General features: G+C 41.7%; 1 protein-coding gene across 7 annotated transcripts in view; it reads right to left on the reverse strand.

The window, feature by feature from the left end:
• LOC122982052 (ankyrin repeat and SAM domain-containing protein 1A-like) overlaps positions 1-22,844 on the reverse strand; it is a 64,048-nt gene continuing 41,204 nt past the window's right edge. For 3 of the 7 annotated variants that reach the window (XM_044351031.1, XM_044351029.1, XM_044351025.1), the window contains 13 exons: positions 20,746-20,815; positions 16,711-16,826; positions 8,549-8,647; positions 8,101-8,247; positions 7,476-7,583; positions 7,040-7,210; positions 6,789-6,926; positions 6,631-6,702; positions 6,426-6,512; positions 5,753-5,890; positions 4,456-4,638; positions 2,787-2,885; positions 961-1,609 (listed from right to left, as the gene is read on the reverse strand). In XM_044351031.1, the coding sequence (XP_044206966.1) occupies positions 1,493-1,609; positions 2,787-2,885; positions 4,456-4,638; positions 5,753-5,890; positions 6,426-6,512; positions 6,631-6,702; positions 6,789-6,926; positions 7,040-7,210; positions 7,476-7,583; positions 8,101-8,247; positions 8,549-8,647; positions 16,711-16,826; positions 20,746-20,815 (1,545 nt within the window). In that variant the 3' untranslated portion in view covers positions 961-1,492. The other 4 variants (XM_044351030.1, XM_044351028.1, XM_044351027.1 and 1 more) reach the window with 4 other exon arrangements.

Genomic DNA, 22,844 nt, shown 5'->3' on the forward strand with positions numbered 1-22,844 from the left:
GCCTGATATGTTACTGTGGTGAGCTGTAGTCACAGTCCAACTGGTGATGTGATCCTCTGCATGAGAAGTAGGTCACTTTTCCCAACAAAAACACCCATCATGCAACAGGGCTCATTCCTGTCCTTTCACACTGGCTGGGAGTGGTCACAGTGTTCAGCTACAAGGAAGGGACACAGACACATGCACACAAAGCAATGAGGTTAAAATAAGTAAAAATAACACTGAAATAATGGACACAAACATTGTGATGGATCACCCCTCCCCCGATATAATGATTAACTCTTTTCACCGGCAGCAGTGAAATATTAACTTGCTGTGATTGGCAAAACAAAAGGCAGGATGAACATTGAAGGCATTTGTCGTGAAAAGAAGAAGAAGAAGAAGAAGAAGAGAAAAAGACAGGACAGAGGAAGATGCACTTATTCTTACACATTTAGGGATTTGGTGAAAGTGCTTAGTTATAGTTATTTCACTCCAGAGGAAGCATCAGGTTTTAATCCTGGTGCTCTGATTGATAGACAGAGGAGAGCATGCCAGTCGTAGACAGTTTGGACTGTCTATTTTCTGGAGCAGCCAGGACCACTAACATGCAGGTCCAAATCCTCTGCATCCCACAAGAAAATCCCTCAAAATGTTTACTTTATTAGCTCCATAAAAGGACTTTATCACAGTGCAAGAATCTTAGCCTCCTTTGGCTTTGAACAGCCTGCTGATAGTGAAAAAATCTCCCCCTTTGTTAAATCGCTCTAACAGCACAACCTGCATCCCCCCTGAACAGAAACAGTCTGCTACAATCCGACTGATGCATAGAAATTGCGGGAGCAGTTTCACAGTTCCCTCAGGAAACATGTCCATCCAGGTACAGGATGTGTGCAGTGGGTCACTCAGATTTTCTCAGGACTCGCAGTCAGGAGTTGAAAGATCAGAGTGAAAAGCCTCAGAGCGGCCGTCGCCTAATGGAGCGGGAAAAGCACCAAGAAAAAAAAAAAAGAGCTTATCACTAAGAGTCAATAGTAGGATGTTGATTGGGGGGGAAAAGGAAGCATTGTACAGAGTTCAGGGAGCATACAAGGTAAACAGAGAGGAGAATAACAGTGAAGGAAAGTGGCAGGCTGGTAGTGTGACTGATACCAGCTAGAAGAGGACTGATAAAGTGGAAGGGTTGCACTAATAATCAATACGTAGTAGAGTAGTAGTGGTGGTGGTTTAGGATAAGGAAGGAACAAAGCGCTCGTTCAACTGTCACAGATTGTGTTGTTGTCAGATGAAGACAAAAGTGATGTCAGGGAGTGACAGACTGAGTACAAGATTATTCTGTCAGTCGATCCGGCAACAACACGAGACAGAGCTACGGTGTGAGGGGAGACGAGGGAGGGCGGGGGTCCAGCCTGGAAAGAGGCAGAGTCACAGTGAAAGGCACACAGAAGGAGGGAAAGGAGAGGGGTGAGAGACCAGGCCCAGGTGCAGAGGTCAGGAGGAAGAGGGGGTCCACTCAGAATATGGTGGTCTCGTACTTAGTGCTGATGGTGCGCTTGGATTCCTTGGGGTCCACGAGCCACGTGGCGCTGCTCTGGGACTGAGAATCCCCCTCCTGATCCACAACATCTCCCTGTAAACACAAACGGAGAGCATCAAACTGTCTGCCTTTCAACAGCAGTGGATCTTTTAGTGAGTAATTACACAAACAGGTTCAGTCAGTAACAATATCACTGAATCACAGAGGGAAAGGAGAATGAACTCAGGTGACTACTTGCAGACTAACTCATCTGTTGGCATGGTTAACCTCTTTATTTGGGTGAAACTTTGCGATAATGCTCACATCCTTTTTGTCATGAATCAAGAGAAGATTCCTGTCTACCTGTGGAATCCACCTGCCAACAGGCCGCAACATCTCCTGACATTTACCTAAAATTTACCCATAAAAAAGTTGTGTAAATCCAAGTTTGCACAGATTGCAAATAAAATCTATATAATGGCAAAGCAGTATCGTTAATATAAACTATTATAATCATTATAACTTTTATTGTAACTGAGTATTATTTTTATTTCTCACAAATCACAAATTTTAGTTACTTTCATTTGTTTGTGATGTCGCATACTTCACTACAGTTCAAATCACAGCTATTGAGAGTAAACTGTTAAGCTTCTCATAAACTGCAATAGATTAGATGTGAAGACAGTTGCAGGAGAGTAACAAGATTTTATATTATTTGTTTGATAATTGGAACTTTTTTTCTTTTTTTTTTTAACATAAAATCTAATTCTAACTCCACTATGTTTGTCTTTTGAAGTCATAAAAGTCACATCCAAAAATGTTATTCTTTATAAAAAGTTAACTCTTTCTCAGTACTTTTTAAAGGACTAACTTGATATTTCATCTAATGGATTTTTATGCCTTAAAACATCAGTAAAGTAACAGCACTGAAGGATATTTTAGCACTCCACAGTTCCACCCTCACCAAAAACCAGGCACAGAATGAGCTTCTCTGTGTATGTAAACATTCATAGTATTACTACCAAACTGTCACTAGGGGGCGCCAGAGTCAAAAGTAACATAGCTGATAAAAGCTTTTATCAGAGGCCATGTATAGTAAAGTGTAGCTCATATATATCTATTTTTTTTCCACACACAGCAGTAAAACATATAATATCAGCAATATAAATACATAAAAGGGGGATTATGGGGTTGTTAAGGCAGTGAGAGGGAAAAAAACTAGGAAGAAAAAGGAGAAAAGCATGGGTGGATGGAGACAGGACAGGATGGTATGACGATGTGAAGGCAGCACCTGGGCAGCAGGGCTGGTAGAGTGCAGCGGTAGGAAGGAGGGACGGTGGGTGGTGCAGGTGTAACAGTAACAGCAACGACTGTCGAGAGGAGGAGAGTCCTGGGAGAGATAAACACCGCCAGGAGGAAAGAGGAGAAAGACAGAAGAAAGGGAAAGAGCACAAGAAAAAAAAAAAAAGACAAGAGGTGGGGTTGTGAGAGAGTTACAGGAAGAGAAATTGATACAGATTTGAGCATGCAGCATGAGACAGGAGGAAACTGTGATTGTGCTGGATAGTTTTTTAGGTGTTGGTGTATGTAACTGTGGGAGTGTTAGGCAGGATGTTTTTTGGAAAAGTGCATTTGTGCTCAGCAAAACAACCCTGATTAAATAAAGGTGGAGCATTTAAATATCAAAACACAGAGGTGGAGGAGGGAAACACAGGCAGACACTGAAGAAGCGACAGTAAAAATCAAAAATCTTACATGATTCTCTTTATGCCTACAATACGCTAGAAGACTTTGAAAAGACTTTTAAAAGACTAAAGTCTGACACCCTCTCAAATCTAAAGACAAAGTATCATAAGTCACTGAGTCTTAAGTCACAGACTCAAAGACGGGAATCTTGCAGGGTCACTATTTGCAAAACTACAACTAGATTCCTTTTGAGATTATTTCACATCCTGCTCCTGGTGGAAATTTACATGAAAAAATGTTGAACAATGGAGCAGAAACAGAAACAGCTTTTGGCCACAGCTGTCCTTGTGTGTGCAGTGGTTTGCACCAGTTTCTCCTCCTTTTTCCACAGTCCAAAAGAACCGAGAATTGTTCATCTACCCAGTTTTCGGCTTCCTATTTGGCGCTGGAGAGAACGCACCTATTGGTAGTTGACAATGTTCACGTCATTGAACTTCACCATTTGCATGAGCCAAGGCTAAAAACTTGCAATAATATTTAACATGTTTGATTTTATGGGACCGTCAAGACAAGAAAAAGACTGACGTAAGGCAGCTCAGACTGAGTTTTATGACCTTATACCAAACGATCGAGATGACGGGGGCGAGCCGCGACTCTAGCAAAACTCTCATGATTTTATTCTGACACTGGAAATTTGTCTGCGACAGAGAAATTCCATTAAACAGACGGAGATGTGCGACTGGTCCCTGAGGTGTAATTATCTCATTTATATTCAACACAAGCTCACTTCTTAATGGTTTAAAGCTAATGGCCAGACGAACATTAGCACAGTGTAATAACGATGTGAAAAGCTGCAGACTGATACAAATGTTCTAAATGTCTAATGTGTTTCTGTGCGTTTGATTCCAAAAAAGCTAGATCTATGTTCCTATAAAAACATAATTATTACATCAAGTGTGAGGATGACTCAGTAATGTGTGATATGCTTTAGTTTTACACCAGCTGCCATCTTGTAATAGCATTTTTTTGATTTGTGGATGTCTCTGACTTCTTTTTAATGCTGCAATAACAACAAGCAGAGCAATGCACTACATCATGTCCATGAACAGGTAAAGTGCATTTCAGGATAAGGAAAAAAAAAGCAGTAGCACAGCTTGTATTAGTTTTTGTGCCCCCATTAAACTCCAATCAACTCTTCCATTAAGTTTTAATAGGTTTAAGTGTGTGTATGTGTGTGTCTGACGTCTACGCTGCGGTATGTATCTCCAACTCACCCCTGACTTCCGTACGCTGCCTCGTGGTTTGGGTACAGGTCGGCTGGACTTGGTCTCAATGACCTCTGAACCTGGTCCCACTGGAAGGTTCTGGTGCTGTTTGGTCCTCTGGGCCTGCAGAGCCAGCTGATAGGCTACCTCAAACGCCTGCCCCAGCGTCAGTATAATCTCATAGGTCAGGTTCTAGCAAAAAGAGAGAGAGAGAGAGAGCAAGCAGACTTTTTAAGTATTCAGCATCCTCTCAGCAGATATAGAGCTGTCTCACAGTAAACTGAGCACAGTTTTGTTTCCAGGCTAAGGAACAAAACAATACTCAGTTTGCAGTGAGACAACAAAAGATATCACGACAAAGTTTCCTTGCCTGAAACTTCTTCAAAACCAAATTGCGTAACTTGGAGAAGTGACAGTTGTCTTGGGAGTATTGTGCATCAGCGAGCAGCTCCGCTCAGTACCTGGGCTGAATACATCTGCCGTAGTTTAGCATTTAATCGCTGCTGCATTCTATTGTTAAACCCTGACAGCTTCCAAATATGAACAAGCACTTTCAGACTAAAGACAGAGGATTCAAGCTTCACATTATGTGTCTTGGGAAGCTGAAAAAAGAACTCGTGGTGAGAGCACTGCGTCAATACAACACGAAGCTCTGAATTTATCTGCATATTCTTCACTTTTGAAAATATCTGCCCTTAGATAAATGTGTCATCTGATAGCAGCTACTATGGTCAAAATCACCCCTGGCTGTTTTGGCCTTTGATGGTTCTCAAACTGCTGCGGCACCTACTTGATAAGGGGCAGCCCCTTTTTTCAACCCCACAGAGGAAATCACAGTAGAAACTGAGCGCTGCTAAGCTCCTCCAGACTGTAGACTGGAATGACCCTTGCTGCATTATGAGGCAGATTAGCAGGATAATCATCAGATCTCAAGGGGGAACAGAGTAGGTAATGGAGGGCTAGTTATCAAAGGCAGAGTAGCACTGTGTGTGTACGAGGAGGCAATCAACCCCAACTGAAGCGTGACACCTTGAAGAGATAGGGCAGTCTAGAGATAACAGTTTTGACCGTGCGGACTGTCACATCTCCTCAATGTTACAGCCACAAGTACGGGAGACGACGCTGGAGGAATTCAAATTTAGCAGTAAGGAAAGTTATCAGCGCTCGCTAGAGAGCCTCCTTTAAATATGTTCACCTTGTTTATGCTAAAATCAAGCTGACACAAAAATTGCACGTCATATTCATTTCACTCTGAAACAGATAAACCAGTTTGTTTTCGGTTAAAGGACAATGAGGGTATCCTTACCACGTCTACTGTGCTGAACACGTGGCAATAGTGATGGCTGGTCTGCAGGTCCTTAGTGATGTAGGCAAATGTGCACAAGTCTTCTGGGTCCTGGGCTGCACACGAAATATTACGGATCTCATGCTCTGCGATGATGTTCTGCACCGAGAGGAGAGGAATGCATGAATGAGACTCAGTGACTTTAAATAACCCTCTGTAAAAGCTACGCGTTTCTGTTTGATGGCATTAACACAAGGCAAACAGAATGTTAAGCTGTAACACACAGAGCTCGAATTCTATAATGTGTTATGAAAATACCGAGACAGCCGCTGAGGAGGTGAAATCGAGACATAAAGTGGGTTTCGCAGCTATCGCAGGAAAGTGGAGCCATGAAAAGTTAAACCAGGCTGAGTCTTTTTTCATTCATTTCAAAAAAATGTCAATATGAGGAGATGTCCCCCCCCCCCCCCGTCAGGAAATACTAACATGAACAAGTCTGACAGAAACTTGGAGGCATGACATTTACAATCAGAAGAGAAGCAGCGTGACGTTTGACTGGAACACTTTCATACACACAATCTCAAAATCTTACAAAAGCAAATGTGCTGTTATTTATGTATTTATTTATGTATTTGGGTTCACTATAATGTGTAACATGACACGCAGGGTTAAAAAGTGAACTTTGATTGCTAACCTTATTGGCTGCATCAATGAACTTCACACCCTTGTATGTGATGGAAAGGACGATGGTCGGGACTTTTCTCATTTGTTCTGTTGACCTCTGGATGAAAAAAATGAACAATACAAGCAGAAAGGACATTAAGGCCAATTATTATGTACTAATATGTAGAATAGTCCATGTTTATCCACTGAGATTACAGTAGAAAACTGTCTCATACCCGCATTTTGGCACAGGCATCCTGGGTGGATTCAGTACCCCGTAAATCCTTAATAAGCATGGAACCGAGGTACTATAAAGGGAATAGAAGACAGAAATATACTTTGAAATATTCAATGCAAACAGCATAATTTATGAACGAGAAAGGCGAAAACATACATTGGCTTCGTAGGCGCAGGATTCAAAGATGAGCTTCTCTGGCTGGTGATGCCAGTTCTGGACTGGAGCGTACGGTGCTGCCAAACTAGGCGGCCGCAGGGTCAAACGGGGTTCTCGATGCCGTTCTTCATACCGTTCCTGGAAAAAAAAAAAAGCATTAATGTCAAAGAAGACTTGCAGGGACACACTACAATCACATGAAGATACCGGAGGCCATAATGTACTGCTGAAGTGAGAGATAATCCACATACATGCGATCTGTGTCGTTCACTGCGATGTCTTTGGGTGACGTCATAGTCGGTATCTGGCACTTTTTTCCTCCCTGGTTCTCCTACTGGCAGCAGAGGGTCCATTGAGCGTCCTGTGTATGACTCCATCAGGCTAAGCGGAGATGAGGTCTGGGATCCAGGCAGGTCTTGGCACTAAAGAGACAGACACAGTCAGCTGTCACATGATGAACGTAACATGATGATTGCTGGCTATTTTGTGTTTAATTTTTCTCAGTAAATTTGCAGCTTTTGTGGACTAAAAAAAAAAAAAAAATCAAAACATTGATGGAAACTAACAAGCTTGAGAGGAGGAAAAAACATCAAACTCTCATTCAGTCCCTCATTTCAAAGTGTGTAACAAGTAAAGTACAGTATGTTGTTGGCATAATAATGTAGGAGCCTCTATGCATGTCCTCACCCTGATCTGAGACAAACGAGGAGGCTTGACAGGAGGCTCCTCATAGGGCCTCTCTGCTAAGGAAGCAATGATGCGTTTCCTGTGACCAAGTAGGGTGATCTTTAGCACCTTGAGGAAAGAAGAAATTATTTGGTTAACACGTGTAGCAACACTTGAAGAATCAGAAATGCTGGAAAGTTGGAAGCGCACCAAGAAACGCCAGACATAGACGCTTAACTTGTCATAACAACTTTACTTGAAATCTTTAAGCCTCAAGCCTTCAATGAGATCTTAAATGTCTTATCTTAGAATAGCTCTCACTTTGTTTTACCACAACAAAAAATGTGCTTTGCTTCCTTCAAACAAGAGACTTCTGTCTCAAAAGGCAGGTGAAGTGTCACTACCTCAAATATTACTGGTTTGTTCTCTGACATTTGAAGCCTGATCAATTGAAGTATTTTAAAACTACTTCCATAATATTCATTCAGTATTCACCTTCAGAGTTTCAGTTTCTTACCTTCCCAAACTGCGGCTGGTCTAAACTGTCAAAACGTGTCCCTTGTGCTGAATTTTGTTTAACATACTCGCAAACTAATTTCACCCTCCAATACTCCTCATAGTCCTCATGTACGTCACCGTGACTCACATTGACAATCTCCAGTTCCCAAAGGTTTTTGACACAATCCAGAGTGCGATAGCCACTGGCCAGGAAGTTGTGCAAGTACTCGTGCAGGCCCAGATTCTCCAGCCAGGAGGACAGCGAGCTGCTGCCGTCACAGCCCAGTGCTTTCACCTGCAGGAGAGGACTAAATCATTCACTGATACTTCGAGAGCTTTGGGACAATGACTGGCCCTGCATGGTGCCTTTAAAGTTTTTTTTTGCCTCACTCTGAAGAACTGGCTAAAATAACCTCATACATGTATATTGGTACCTCAAAGGAGCTAAGAGACTATCTGTTAGACTTATACAACACGCCTTGGTATTAAAGGGAAGATTAGCACTTTGTGATCCAACATCAGAGGCAATGCAAGACAGTGAATCAGCTCTGACTACGCTGAGATTAGTATTGAGGCAGTAATCAATGATTTGTTACCTTGGGTAAGGAACGTGCTGCATGCAAGATCTTCTTTCTGTGGCTCGGGTCTGTGATTCCAATTTCTCTCAAGTCCTGGTCTTCCATTACATTACTCCCCTGTAGCAGAAAATAAAATGCTTGTTAAAGGATTTGTGTAGTTTCTTTATACCCGTGGCTGTAGCAGCCTCCAGAAAGTGTGCTGCACACATAAGAACACAGTAGAGATGTGCCGGTGTACTGTTTTTACTATAGACCGCAATGGTAACAATATTGCCAACCATTTCCATTACCGTCATTACAGTAATTATTGCGGTTTTCAGAGGGTACATGAACAAAGCACAGCTCCCCTGTTTTTCTTAGCGGTTTTTTTGGATAAATCACAAGAAAACACTATTTTACTGGTCAAATAGAGACACAGCAGTCAGAGCAGGACCAGAGAAGCATTAGCTAGTCAACCTACTCAAGTGTAGCCAGTTTATGTATATACAGTACCAGTCAAAAGTCAAATGAGAACATGAACTGAATCTAACTGAAAGTTGACTCTCTTTAAACAACCAACCTGCTTTTGTTTGGAGTGTTTTTTTAGTTTTTTGGTGTTAGTTCATTCACAGGGTGCAGTAATATATTCAGTTCTGTTCAGTTTGTTCAATTTGATTAAATCCAAGGTGAACATCACATTAAGTAATTTTACTATACAGCAGTATTTCAGAAGAAGTCTGACAATTATTGTGATAACACCATTTACAGTGATATTTTTGTCCACAATAAATAAAAATGGATTCAGGCAAAACATTCACACTCTGCTGCACCATATATAAAATGTTTTATACTGCAGAATCTTAAGGGTAAGAGCCAGGTTGAATGATCAAGTCATATGAATAAATCTTTAAATACACTAAAAATCTAAAGCACAGAATGCAATCTGGTTGAGACTCCAATAGAAGAGCCTATGCTGCACGGTTAGTATCGATCACACGTAATGGTACCATTGCAGAAAAAAAAGGTCAATCATTCCTGAGTGGGATCTTCAAACTCCTCCCTGGGACTCCAACCTACTGACTGTAGTGAACGGGGAGCCACGTCAATAACCCCTTAAATGAGACTTAAGTGTGTGGGGGAGGGAACTGACAGGCGTGTGTGTGAACGATGGTCAAACCCATCTTTGGTTACAAACAGTATCACCTTTGAGACTGTGTGACAGGCAGGTAATGGATAATGGAGAAATGAATGATAAATCAATGTCAGAATTGCAAGTGTACAGGGATATGAGATGGAGGGGTAGGAATACTCGTGCATCAATGGTTGATAGTAGCTGATGGCTGCAGGGAGGAGAAAATCAACACTGATATGTAAAAGGTGATTCTATTTTTTTACACTGTAAAATCATTCATCAGCAGTCTAAATAAATGAGTTATTGCAAAGCATTACTACTCAGATGACCAGTGAGTAAAGTAGTCCATCTTGTCATCTGTAGAAGAGTTATCCGAAAACGCTCACTGCGTTACTTCTGAAGAAGAGGTCAGCAACTAAATCTCATCTGTTAAAGTATCATGACGCTCCATGAGAGATGCTGCCTCAGGAACAAATTGTGACGGCTCAGGGCTCATGTGGCTGACTCTTCAATATGAACCTCAGGTTAATCCTATAGTGCTCACCTAGGCACACACACACACACACACACACACACCAACACACAGTAACAGGATAGAAGAGGAGATGTCTGTAGGTCAAACCTGACATCCTGTTTTTCATGCAGACAAGGTAGATACAAACAAGGGGCGGAAAGGATGAAGAGAGAGGAGCGAGCCTGTCAGTGAATGTAAAAACTGCAGACTAATCTGTGTAATGCTGCATGCGGAGTCACAATGTTAATCAATTTTGTTGAGTGAGCCACTGATATATAGTGACGTTAAAGTCATAGTGTGTGAGTGTGTAATATGAGCAGTTTATCAGCAGCCTGTTTGTGGGAATTTTGAAAAAGAAAGACAAAGAAAAACCCAAAGACTGATAGAAAGACAGAAAGAAATGAAGAAATGTGGGAATTTTGAGGAGAAAGAAAGACAAAGAAAGACATGAGAAAAGAAAGAACGAAAGAAGGAAAGTTAAGAGCAAATTGGTGCATGAACTCGGTCATAACTACGGTGAGACGTGACCCGAGTTAGAGCTCAGATTGAGCACAAGACATCATGACGCATCTCTTTCGCTTTCTTAATACCTCGCACTAAACTGACAACTTGAAGCCCATTATCTCTGAGCAGCAACACGCTGATCGCTGCCTCTCCAGCTGAGGATTGAAACTATTTGGGGAGCTGGATGGATAATAACACTTTGACAGTGCATGGATCATTGCATTACTGTCCCACTGGAGATGAACTGATAAATGGCTCTGCGGGGGGAAATAGCTCAGACAGACTGGCTCTACAGTCTTTGCTCCCGTTTTCTGGGTTTGTTTTCTGCACTTTTACTGTTAAGTAGATGTGTTTTATTTAATCCGGCTATTTCGTGTTTCTCGTGTTTTTTCTGTGTAATTTGCCCGTGTTTATGTCTTGTTCTTCCTGCGGTTATGGTTTCTTGAGCTTTATAGAGTGTTAAGATGCTGTTAATGTTATCCATCACTGAGGTATGCACAGGAGGCACCATGTTTGAACAAAAAATCTTGTTCTAATGTTTGCAGTGGAAAAGGACATTATCTTATCAGAACAAAACGGCTGATGTGAAAAAGACATAATGGGCCATGTGGGATTTGCGGCCTTGTTAGAGATTGACGTTAGTGCTGAAATGATTAGCCCATTAATCAACTAGTAGGTTCACAATCAATCACCCGCAATTTTAATAATTGATTAACTGTTTAAGGCTTTTTTCAAGCAAAAAAAAAAGCAAAACAGTGGCTAGCTTAATCTCTGTTTCATATCTTCATGTATTAAATATTTTGAGGTTTTTGACTGTCGGTCAAACAAAACAAGTAATTTGAAGACGTCACGTTTGGGGACTTTGTGAAATTGTGGTGGACATTTTTCTGAATTTTCTGATATTTTATACACTCAAGAATTAATCTTTTAATCCCCAAAAATTAACAGATTCATTAAAAATGAGAATAATCATTGATTGCAGCCCTAACTGACATAGCTAAACATTTTGGTTACTGGAAGTTTGTTTCCATCCATATTAGAGCTGAAACAATGAGTTGAATAATCTGCTAGTCGATCGACAGAATTAATCTGCGACTATTCTGAAACTCCATTAATTGTTTCAGTGATTTTTCACACAAAAATGCCAAACACCACCTAGTTTTTCTTTGTCATACATGATAATGACCCGACTATCTTTCGGATTTAGACTGCTGGTCGGACAAAACTCGTAATATGAAGATTGCACCTCGAGCTCTGGGCAAAGATAACAGACTTTTTTTTTTCAACTGAATTTCCGATTAATCAGGTAAATAATCACCAGATTAATTAATAAAGAAAATAATTGTAAGTTGCAGCCCTCATCCATATTTTTCTATGTGACATACTAAACCTTACTGATGGCAAAGACATTAAATTAGCGTCCTTATAAAGTGTTAAGATGCTTGAAAGGTCTTTGAAAGGTCACTGAGATGATAAAACTCTCATCACCTGCAAAATAAAATATTACATTTACCTCTGTTACATCTTGATGAACTATTTATTCCCACACAAGGACTTTGAAAACACAAACTGTGTGACTTGAGAAGACGAGGTGGTGACAGCTTTGTAGGGAAATTTTGGACTGATGTGGTCCCACTTTTTCCCCTTCACCACAGGCTCAGCAGGTCTAAGTGAGAATACATTAGTTGAGAAAGAGCTGACATCAGCACAGTATGGAAGTGAAAAGAAAACATCTATAGCGGTGTAAGCTAGGTGATTTTGTGTCTGTACTTGTGCTGCCCATCCGTCTCTGTCCTCTGATTAAAATTCTGCTCTCTCCTCAGCCACAGCCAGTCCCTCCGGTTTAAAGCACTCTCAATTCAGGGGGGCAAACAGGCATGGATCACTCATTCTCACCATCAGACAGCTAACCAAAAGCGATGAAAGTCATAGTTTGTCCTGCTAAACAAAGCTGTCATACGACCACACGGGCCTGTGAAAAAGGCCTATAAGGAGACTGTGATTGAATGTGTAGCGACAATAAAAAAAACGTTTCAAAATCGACCATATATTCGATCTAATCCCCGCACAAATGTTTTTCAGACGGGTAAATGGACAGCAATACATCACCGCCATTGGCACAACAGAGAAATCAATGAATCCATTTCCAATCCTTGAGCTTCTAATGCATGAAGCCATTACCGAATTTCCAATTTGTCTGCAGGCTTTGGTGGCATTGACTCTTTCCAGCGTATCCACTTTGCATTTATTTAATGCCGGAGAATAACAATGAAGAGAGATGTTATAAGAGAAGAGACTATTGAATTAAGATAACACAGATGCAGCCACCAAAGTACAAACAGATGTAGCGGATTCTAAAGTTTCTCTCACCTTTGTGCCCCTTTTTGATTAAAACCCAAACTCTTTCTTAAGAGGTTTTTGCTTCTATTATGCACCGAGTCACCTCTACAGATTGGAGACTTAAAGCATATTTGTTCCTCTCTAGCTGGCTCCATAAACGCTAGCTGCACAAGTGCATCTGTGACACAGTTGCCTCGAATACAAACTAACTTGGAGCTCTGTTAGCTGACCCCGTCACAGCTGACAACACAGCCGCCAGAAAGCGGGTGCCCAGAAGTACAGCGAAAAAAGGAGCTGTTTCGTTTCAACAAGCGTTAGTTGTCAGAACCGGCGAGGACTGGAGAGCACCGCGGCCGCGCAGAGCTTGTTTCATCAGGACATTTTGCTCCATGAGTCGATAAAACGCATCTAATTGGTTTCAGAAGAGGCTTGTCTCTGCTTCGGTGCTTGAACACAATACAATCACTGCTGTTATTGATCCACTTCTGGAGCGAGCCTGCAGGGTAGACGGAGATCACGACGGTCCGACTGGCAGAGTAAACGCTGTTTAATTAGTGATTTCACTGCAAGTCGGCTACAGTGGACACGCCGTTTCTAAACCACTGTTTTTCAATGCCTGCAGATCATTCTAGAGATACTAGTGCAGAGCTCAGTTGATGCTGAATTTTTCCATTTGATGGGAAAAAAAAGAAATTTTTTTGTCTGCAAATTAATCTGACTTCTTGACTTTCGATCGTAAAAGCTCAGCTATAAAGGAGATGCCAGAGCAGCATTACGCTCTTAATTAGATTTCACTCAAGCATGATTCTCTAGCAATGGTGTATATCAGTGATATCTAACTATGTGAGTGTATTTAGGAGTTTGCGTGTTATGGTTTCAGATTGTTAAGAGTTGACACACTGGAAAAGTTTGGTAATTACGAGATTGGATTTGTTCCATACAAATCCAGACGTACCAGTGACAATCTGTGCCTGGAGGCTGGTACCACTAATAACATCAGACAACGAATATCTGTCTGGTAACACGGAGCCAACAAGCAAAGCGTAATGAAATATGCTCTGCTCCTGCTCTATCCACTCTAATGCACAAGTGCACATTAAACACAATTAGAAGCAAAAGACAAGGTGACTCAGAAGGTAATTCTCATTTCCAATTGAGACCAAATTGTGATTCTTTTAAAAAGGTCAACATTTACTGTGAGAAGGACATGCTGTTTAAAAGGTTACGGCTTTTTTTTTTTTTTTTTCTACATCCTCTAGCAATTTCAGGAAGCCAGGTGGTCTGTAAGCCGTGTTTAAAGATAGAAAAATTGCCAGCTCTCCACTTTGGAAAAAAAAAAGAAGAAGAAGAAGAGGGCTCAGGGCTGAGGAAGGAGAGTGTGAAAGACTAAAAAGACAGTAGGAAGATTAAACCTGGAGAATAACTTCAGAGGCTGCTTCAACACAGAATTAAACATGGCTGTTGATGACACTGGTGAGAGGGAGAAAGGCAGATAACCGGAGGTTTGGTCTATTCTCTGGTTATGTAAAGTAGATTAGGCTCCTGCAGCTATAGTATAAATCCATGCTATATAAAAGCATGAAATGTTCATATTTATTTTAGTATTCATCAGTATAGAGTTTCTAGCGTTGTAAAACCTTCCATAACAGTAAAACATCGCTGTCGATATTAAGAAACAGATGACACTACTATCCCTGCACACGAAATCTGCTCTCTGAAGACCAAAAATGTGTGTTTTACAATATTTACAAGTCTGGTTAACAAGCCTTCAATGACAAAAACCAACAGACAATCAACACAGACCTTCATTTAGCGAGACATATAAACATGACACGGTGTTGTCAGGGCCATAAATTCTCACCAGACTTGGATGGACCAAAGCGTAACATGTGACCTTCACCGTTAAACTAAGCTGGGGATGAGATAAATGGAAAAAAATGGAAACACGACACAAAAAGAACTCTGAGTTTGAAGTAACTTAATCACTTCTTAAGGTTACAGTCTGTTCTATTAATTTCACTGTGGGATGGCTTCAGCTTGTCACCGCTGTTGTCGTGATTGAATAATTTCCCGCCTTGAGCGGTCTGTGAAAATATTGGATTGAAACATTTGCCCCGGGCGAACATTTTATCATTCTGGGCAGTCAGAGGACATCTGTCAGATCACCAAAAATACTTCTGAAGATACAACCTGCTGCTGGACAGGTGAAAAATTAAAGTTTGTGTAGGTAACATTATCTGAACAAATCACAGAGTAATGTGAAGGTTATAAACGAGTCTGTGTTTGCCGTCGTGCCTTGTGAATCAAAATGACACTGGCAGCTACGCAGGTGACTCATTAAACTGAATGCTAAGTAACACAAGATTTGTACAAATGTGTGATGTGTGGCTTCTAGGAGCACTGGTCATAAAAAAAAAAAAAGACAAGATGACTTTACTATCAGTGTACAGGCAACTGGATTAATGAATTTCCTTCACATACTGTAAGCATATCTTTAGAAGAGTCACAGTTTCAGGGCAAAAGGTGTTCCAACTCCTTATTTAGTATTCAGCTGTAAACTGGGATTACTGTGCACTGAAAAGGTATTTTTCTGTCTCTAAATATGCAACAAAAACAAGAGCCTAGAGCCTGAGAGGATGCAGATGGATGCAGTTGTGGTCTGCGTCTGTGTGCATTCATGTTCTCCTCAAATCAGTGAAATCTAATCAAGTTTGGTGTTTGGATGGGATGAAAATCTGCAAACACGTGGCTCGACGTGTTAAAGAAAAGACGCATAATGGGCCTGACGGAGGAGGGAAGAGTTTTCACACAAGATGGCGGTCTCATTTCAAACATGCCCACTAGCCCCGGCCTGCCAGCTGGGTCCCCCCTTTCTCTCTTCCATCAGTCATCATTACTGACAAAAGCAAGAGAGCCAACTCATAGTGGCGTCACACACTGTAGGCTCTATAAACATGTCGGCTTGGCAACAGCATCCCGTTGCTCATTGAGATGCTCCTCCATACTAGCAGGGTATCAGCTACTTCTCAGGCACTGACTGTAAGTTAGGGGCCATGACAACGGCCTCCTGAGCTGGAAGCAGACCGTCTGGGAGTCAGAGGGCGGTATGAACCTGATTTCGATACACAACCAGGTGTAATGACATAAAAGTCTCTGAAAACAAAATATTTGACAGCACAGATCCGACCATATAGCGTCTCGTCGAACGGACGTGTAAATCTAGCAAACATCAATTGAATGCTCCGGGAGCCTGTCGCATGAGTGAGAGGAAACGTTCTGACTTTGAATCCAGGACTGAATATTTTGAATTTTTATAAAGCCTGTGACATAATGTGTGATATTGAATTATGTGCCTGTAATAAAATATAGCAAAGACGAATCAGTCAGAGTCAGGATGCAGAGGGTGGGGTCATAACAGGATTTCAGCTAATTGAACTCCAGACAAAGCTAATAGGATCATGTCACAGCTAAACGAGGGTGACATTAATATAGCATTCATTGACACAAGACACAAGGTGAGGATTGTAGGAGTAAACAGAGAAAGATAAGAAAAGAAAATCATAAAAGTGAGGAAAGAAGTGAAAAAATTAAGTGGAGACAACATTCAAGAGAGTGATATGAAACACTATACACTCAAAACATCCAAACAAGTAGGGAAATAAGGTCATAAGACACGTATTTAAAAAAAGAAAAAGGAAGCGTGGAACTCACCATGTAGTGCAGGTCGTCGAAACCGTTGAGGAGTAGTTTGCTCTCGTACTGCGGCAGCCCCACGTGCTCCAGCCAGTCTCCCACAGGCTGGTCCAGCAGCCGGCCTGCAGCACCTGCTGACAGGGGAAAGCGCTTCAGGAGGGAGAAACCTTTCAACCGGTAGCAGCGGCACTCTGAGGATGAGACGTGGCATTGCCACATCATTCTCGGCCAGCAGAGCCGAGAGCACCAGCAACAAGAAGGCAGGGTGTCTTCTGTGGACAGGGCGTCAGCTCCCGCAACGCAGCGGGGGCCGAACCACAGTCACCCAAGACGGAATCAAGCACCCCTGATCTCAGGGGAGAAGCGGATGATGAAAGGGATATGAGCTGGTTTAATACCAGCTAGTATCCACAAAATTCTTAGCTATGGAAGTCAGCCAAGAACATACCAAAAACACATTTACAATCAACAATAAACCGCCTCACTTAACTGTTGCACTGGAAACAACAGTTCATATCCAACCAGGAAAAAAGTCAAAATGTCCCATGTCAGGAGGAAGCATTTTCTGCCCAAAATAAAAGCTTGCAGCTGATTTAATTAAGCTCCAGATTTGTCAAGAGAAACTCAGACAGGAGGTCAGACAGGAGAGCAGCAGTTCATAACAGTGAGGGGAGTTATTCCAGGGGAAGCAATTTGTTTCAGACCAGTGGAAAGTTCTTTGGAAACTTGTGGGCAGAAGCAGGAGATGCTTAATTACCTAACAGGCTCATCCCTGATTCACAGATCCAACCTACTCAACATATAACCCACCACACACAGTCCAGACAGGGATCGACCCCTAGAACATGACAGTGTTCACACGGAGAGCAGAGCAGATGGGCTAAAAGAAGCCAAAGAAACAACTGCAAAGAGCTGAGACTGATTGAGAACCAAAGCTACACTGACGGCTGTCAGCAGCCTGAGCCGAGAGGAGCCTCACCTGTACAGGGACAGATGTGAACATGTTACTTTTATGTTCTTGACTTGCTTTTATACCAAAAAACTCATGTTTGCTACTGTGGGAAACAGTTATTACACAGCTTCATTAAAAAAACATAGCACTTCAATTTGGTGTCATTACCTTTACTCTTCATTTAATCCAGTTAAAAATTAACAGAGCAAATCATTTTTCTGCTCATAGGAAACAGCTGCATATTCCTTAGGTTTGTTTTTACCTTGTGCAGGACGACAGATAGAGAAAACTGATAACTTACAATAAACAGATATTATAGCCTAAAAGAAAATGAATGCACATTTTAAAGCTTCTATTTTTCCTTGTCAGTGCTGCCTTCATCTATTTACAAAACCAATCCTGTTCCAGAGGATATTCCCACGTCATAAATCCCATCTTGGTCACTCCAGAATCTTTAATCAGTTATCAAGGGGGAAAAAAAAAAAGAAATCCAGTCAAAGATCCAATCAGCTACTTCAAAGAGCACTTGAGTAATAGCTGGCCCCCAGAATGAACTCCTCTGCAGACGAGAGAGTGCTAAAACTGTCTCTTCTCAGTCTGGTACAGCCTGTGAGATGTGGTCAAAGTCCAGCAGCGGCCACTTTCCACAAAAAAAGCTTCTGTAGTCCTCTCACTGCTGCTGCTCCAGGCTGAGGAACGGACCACCTAATCTCATAGATCCCGAGGTGGCGTCCTTCTATTGTCCTGGTTGTTTCTGCTGCCTGCGATTCCTCTCTCCTCCCTTAAACACACACTCTCTCTCTCTCTCTCTCTGTCTCTCTCTCCTCGTTGCATGCTCCTCTCCACTCCTCCCTCCCTCCCTCTCTCTCTCTCTCTCTCTCTCTCTCTCTCTCTCTGAAACACTGCAGGTGGCTGCTCTTTGTCAGTGCGAGCTACCGCTTCAGCTACAGACCCCCTGTCCCTCATTACTTGCATTTCCTCTTGAGTTTCTGCAGCTTCTGTATCTCGGTCTTTACTTTTCTCACACTTATTAGGTTTCTCCTCGCTCTCCCTCGCCATCTTTCTCACTCTGATGTAGAAGTTCATCAGTAGAGAGGAGAGAAGTACAAGGGACTGCAGGCATAGAGCCAATCAGCTAGAGACATCACAGCTCTCCAGTCAACACTGGGAGGAGAGGAGGCAAACGCTGGACCAAATGAAAGACAGGGGGGGGGGGATAGTGATGCTGCTTCTCATATGTGCAGACAGAACCTCTTCTCCGGTGAGTCCCTTGATGGCCTGCTGACAACAGCAGCTTGATTGAGACGGAGCTGTGGTGCACGGCAGCTAAAAGGTTGTGCCTTTAAACATACAGGAGGAGTGGATTCAGACTTACAGAGCAGCTTATAGACCAGACAGATACAGCCAGTGATGGGGCGCTAACTACTTTACTGCAGTGGTCTCAGATTTCCCCACGTCTACAAAGCAAAAATGAGCTCATCCCCTGACATACGTAGTGGTTAATATTTAAAGAGCTCACTCCAGTGCAGGGCATAACAAACATGAGGACTCGAATGAGAAGATAGACAACTTTGTGTTAAAGAATAGCACATCTGCTGCATTGCTTAAATGTATTAAAATAAGGTTTGGGCAAAAGTGTAAACTGGAGGTGAATGTTGAATAAGAGGGGAAAGCTGGAGGGATGGAGTCGATTGTTCGGGGTTTGCTGCTACAGTCCCCTGGCACCATCCATCAACCCTGACGACAGGCTTTTGAAAAGCCTGAAGAACACACGAGAGAGCATGTACAGAATCCTTAACACAAAGACATTTCATTACAAAGTGAGGAGCTAGTTCTAATAATGTGTCTCTCAGGAACTTCGGTCTTAAAAATAAAAAATACACTCGTTACCCTCCGAGGTAGGTTTAGAGCACAGGAGATCACATGGCTTAAAAAACAGGCTGATTTTGTGTCAGACGTCACGACTCAGGACCGCTGCCCCTAAAATAAGCGCACTATATATCCACTCTATAATCAGGATGACAAAAGCTGTTCAAAAGCATCATTTTAGCTTTCTCCCAAGCTGCTAATGTCAAATCCTCCCCTCATCTGTTCCATTAAACAGACAAACTACTATTACTTTTATATCCACCTCTCTGTTGTTTTCAGATTCCTCCTTCATTGGCCATGTCTTTCAGGTACCCATTTAATTTCCCTCGAGGGCACTCATATGGATCAAATAACTTGAGGTTTGATTACAAAAGAAATCCAGGCAGATATGGCAATGAGGTACGAGACAAGCGAGGCAGCCATTATCAAAGAAGCTCCTCCCGTGACAATGAACCCGTACACGTGCATACTAAGAAAGGCTACTTAAAGGTTTTGAGAAAATAAAGGCAAGGAGATGCACTCTAAAACTGCCCGTTGAAATCTTAGCCTACAGCTAAACAGGTCATTTAGAGTTTTATGTTCAAACGGGGGGGGGCCGCAGTAAGATTCATAGTAGAATAATAAAAGTCAACAGTGGTGGAATTGATTACAGAGGTGACTAAAAACAGATACAACTACGCATCAAGAGCTAATAAAAAAAAAAAAACTACCCAGCTCACCATTTTCCCCCTCAAACTTTTCATTGATAATCATTTTTTGAATGTGAGTAATCTATAAAGTACATATTGAACTAAAACACACCTCGATTTTTAGGTGTTGAACTCTAATTCAACACCTGTTGCACTCCTACATTGATATTGTTGGACTCATGATGGACAGTTTAAAAAAAAAAAAAAATGAAGCAGAAACTTTTAGCATCTATTCTATGTATTCTTCTTCCATGTCAAAACCTAGTGCCTACGTTACCCACAATGCAACTTGACCGCTAATAGTTTTATCTGAGATTCAGGTGTGTTATGTCAGAGGTGGCTAACGTAGCCTCGAGGCGATAGCCCCAAGCAGAGACGAGGAGGAGCAGGGTACAGAGGTCTGGTATCCTCACTTCTTTCTAACTCCACATCCCCAGATTTTTTTTCTCCACTTTTAAACTTGTAGTCTTCAGCTTAAACTAACCCTGACTCTAGGCATTTAACATTTCACATTATAAAGTGGTAGTAATTATCATACTCTACCTGGTGTAGCATATTGCTGATCTCTGGAAAAATCGATGCCAGCACCAATCAGTGTCATGATCTTCTCGATCTGAGGACAGGAACAGAAGAGAGAGAGATAAGAACCTGGAGGAGTCATCACAGTTTAGCCTCCACCTCTCACCAGCAAAAATACTGAGAAATGCCCCCCATGCCTTAAACAATACACCACTAAACATTACAGTCACCCTGCGAAAGCAAATGACAGCATTAAGGTATCTTTAGCAAGAGAAAAGTCAGTCACAGTGACACATAAATATCATTTTTGAAGGGCAACTGTGCTCCTGGTTGATTGACTTAATATATCATTTATGGCCACAGCATTACAGTTATTTCTATTGTCTCATATTGGAGGATTTACTGGCTCTTGGCTGCAGGTAGGAGCGTCTCATCTGCTGCCTGAGGCCAAAACAATACTGATTTAAACAGACATCCCAATCTCACAATCTGGCATTAACGATCACAAAGCAAAAGTTTTGTCAGGGCAATCAAACTATGAGAAAATGTGTGCAAGTCTAGGAAAATAATACAAAAATGCTGTGAGGTGCTTCAAGCTTTTCTTAGATTTATAAAGCTCTCAAAGAAAATACTTTGAAGCAAGTTAAACTATCCGTGTCATAATATTTGCCCCGATAACATGTGTAACTATGTTTTTCAAGGCACCCGAGCCTCTAAAGAAAATAAAGGAGTAAGATATACAGAGATTAAGATAAAAAGAAAAGAAAAATAAAATCCCAGACCACCATGAGTTCTTGTAATAATTTCGTGCATCTCTACGCAATGCATGCGAACATAACTCGAGTGTTGTTTCCACACATATACGCTCATATATCCACATGTCATTCACATGCACACACGTGGACATACACAAACAGAATAGTGTTATTTCCTTCAAATGTATTCACAAGGGCATTGAAGCAGCAGTGGGCCATAGAGCTTCAATATTACACCTGTCACAGCATAGAAACAATGCTCCCCCCTCAACCAATCCAGGCCTGAGTTTGCATGGACATTGAAAGCGCATGAAATGAAAACGTAGGGACTGACAGTGCTGCTGTCACACCTGTCAGATCCGGTCATGCCAACGCTTTTTGAGGATGAAGTCCATGCTACAATCTGAAGTGAATACCTTGCTTTATTGTGCCCTTTTTTTTTTGTGGATGTTTTATGATATTTTGCTTGAAAGTGACCGTCTTGCCACTGGCTATAAAGAGTATAAGTCCTATTTGCTGCTCTAAAAGCGCCCAGACAGGTCCCATTAGTATAATTATATAAGGCAATAATGTGCCATCAGGAGAGCAAAGTTCACATTTGTTAAGTTCTCATCATCAATCAGCGCATAGATGTTTAGTAGTGAAATCAAATCATTGGAAGAGAAATGTCCGTCACAGGAGACAGAGAAATGTAACATTCAAGAATGATGTTATCTTTTTAAATGTGCTGCTGTTAGACCAGTGAGCTCACGCTAAATTAAAGCTCCTAGACTTGCTTAGAGGAAGAAATGAATAATCACTGGGATTATGTCATTCCGAAAGGGTTCATAAAGGCTGAAAGAATCCCATCTACCTCTAAAAAGAATGCCCCAGAAGAGGACAGAGCAAAACCCCAAGAGGACCAGGAGATATTTATACGGAGAAGGACGTCTTACGCTGTCAAAGGAATTAGATCTCCGTGGGTTTGCGGTGGCAGAGGTCGTCTGTGTCTGCTGAGAGAGAATTCAGGTTTTTGTTTTGCCTTTTTTTTTTTCTGTGTATCTACCTACTGTGTGCCAGCTGGCAGGGATATTATAATCATTCTGATTATAACCATCCCTGCTGATATTAAAATCTTTAAAATAATGTAACTGAAGCACTATTTCACATGGAAAACTGTCTGGTACATAAGCTTTGTGATGATTAAATCACTGAAGAATCGGTGGGATTGAAGAAGATGAAATTGAGACATACAGCCATCAGTGAACCTGAAGATCACACTCCCTACTGAAGTATACAGTACAATAAAGTATTCTTTTATAATGACTTCTCTGTTAGTTCAACAGTAATCCTCTACACAAGCAAAGGTAGACAGGAGAGGTGTGAGAC

This window comes from Thunnus albacares, chromosome 5 (genome assembly GCF_914725855.1).
Source record: "Thunnus albacares chromosome 5, fThuAlb1.1, whole genome shotgun sequence".
In the NCBI taxonomy this organism is placed as follows: domain Eukaryota; kingdom Metazoa; phylum Chordata; class Actinopteri; order Scombriformes; family Scombridae; genus Thunnus; species Thunnus albacares.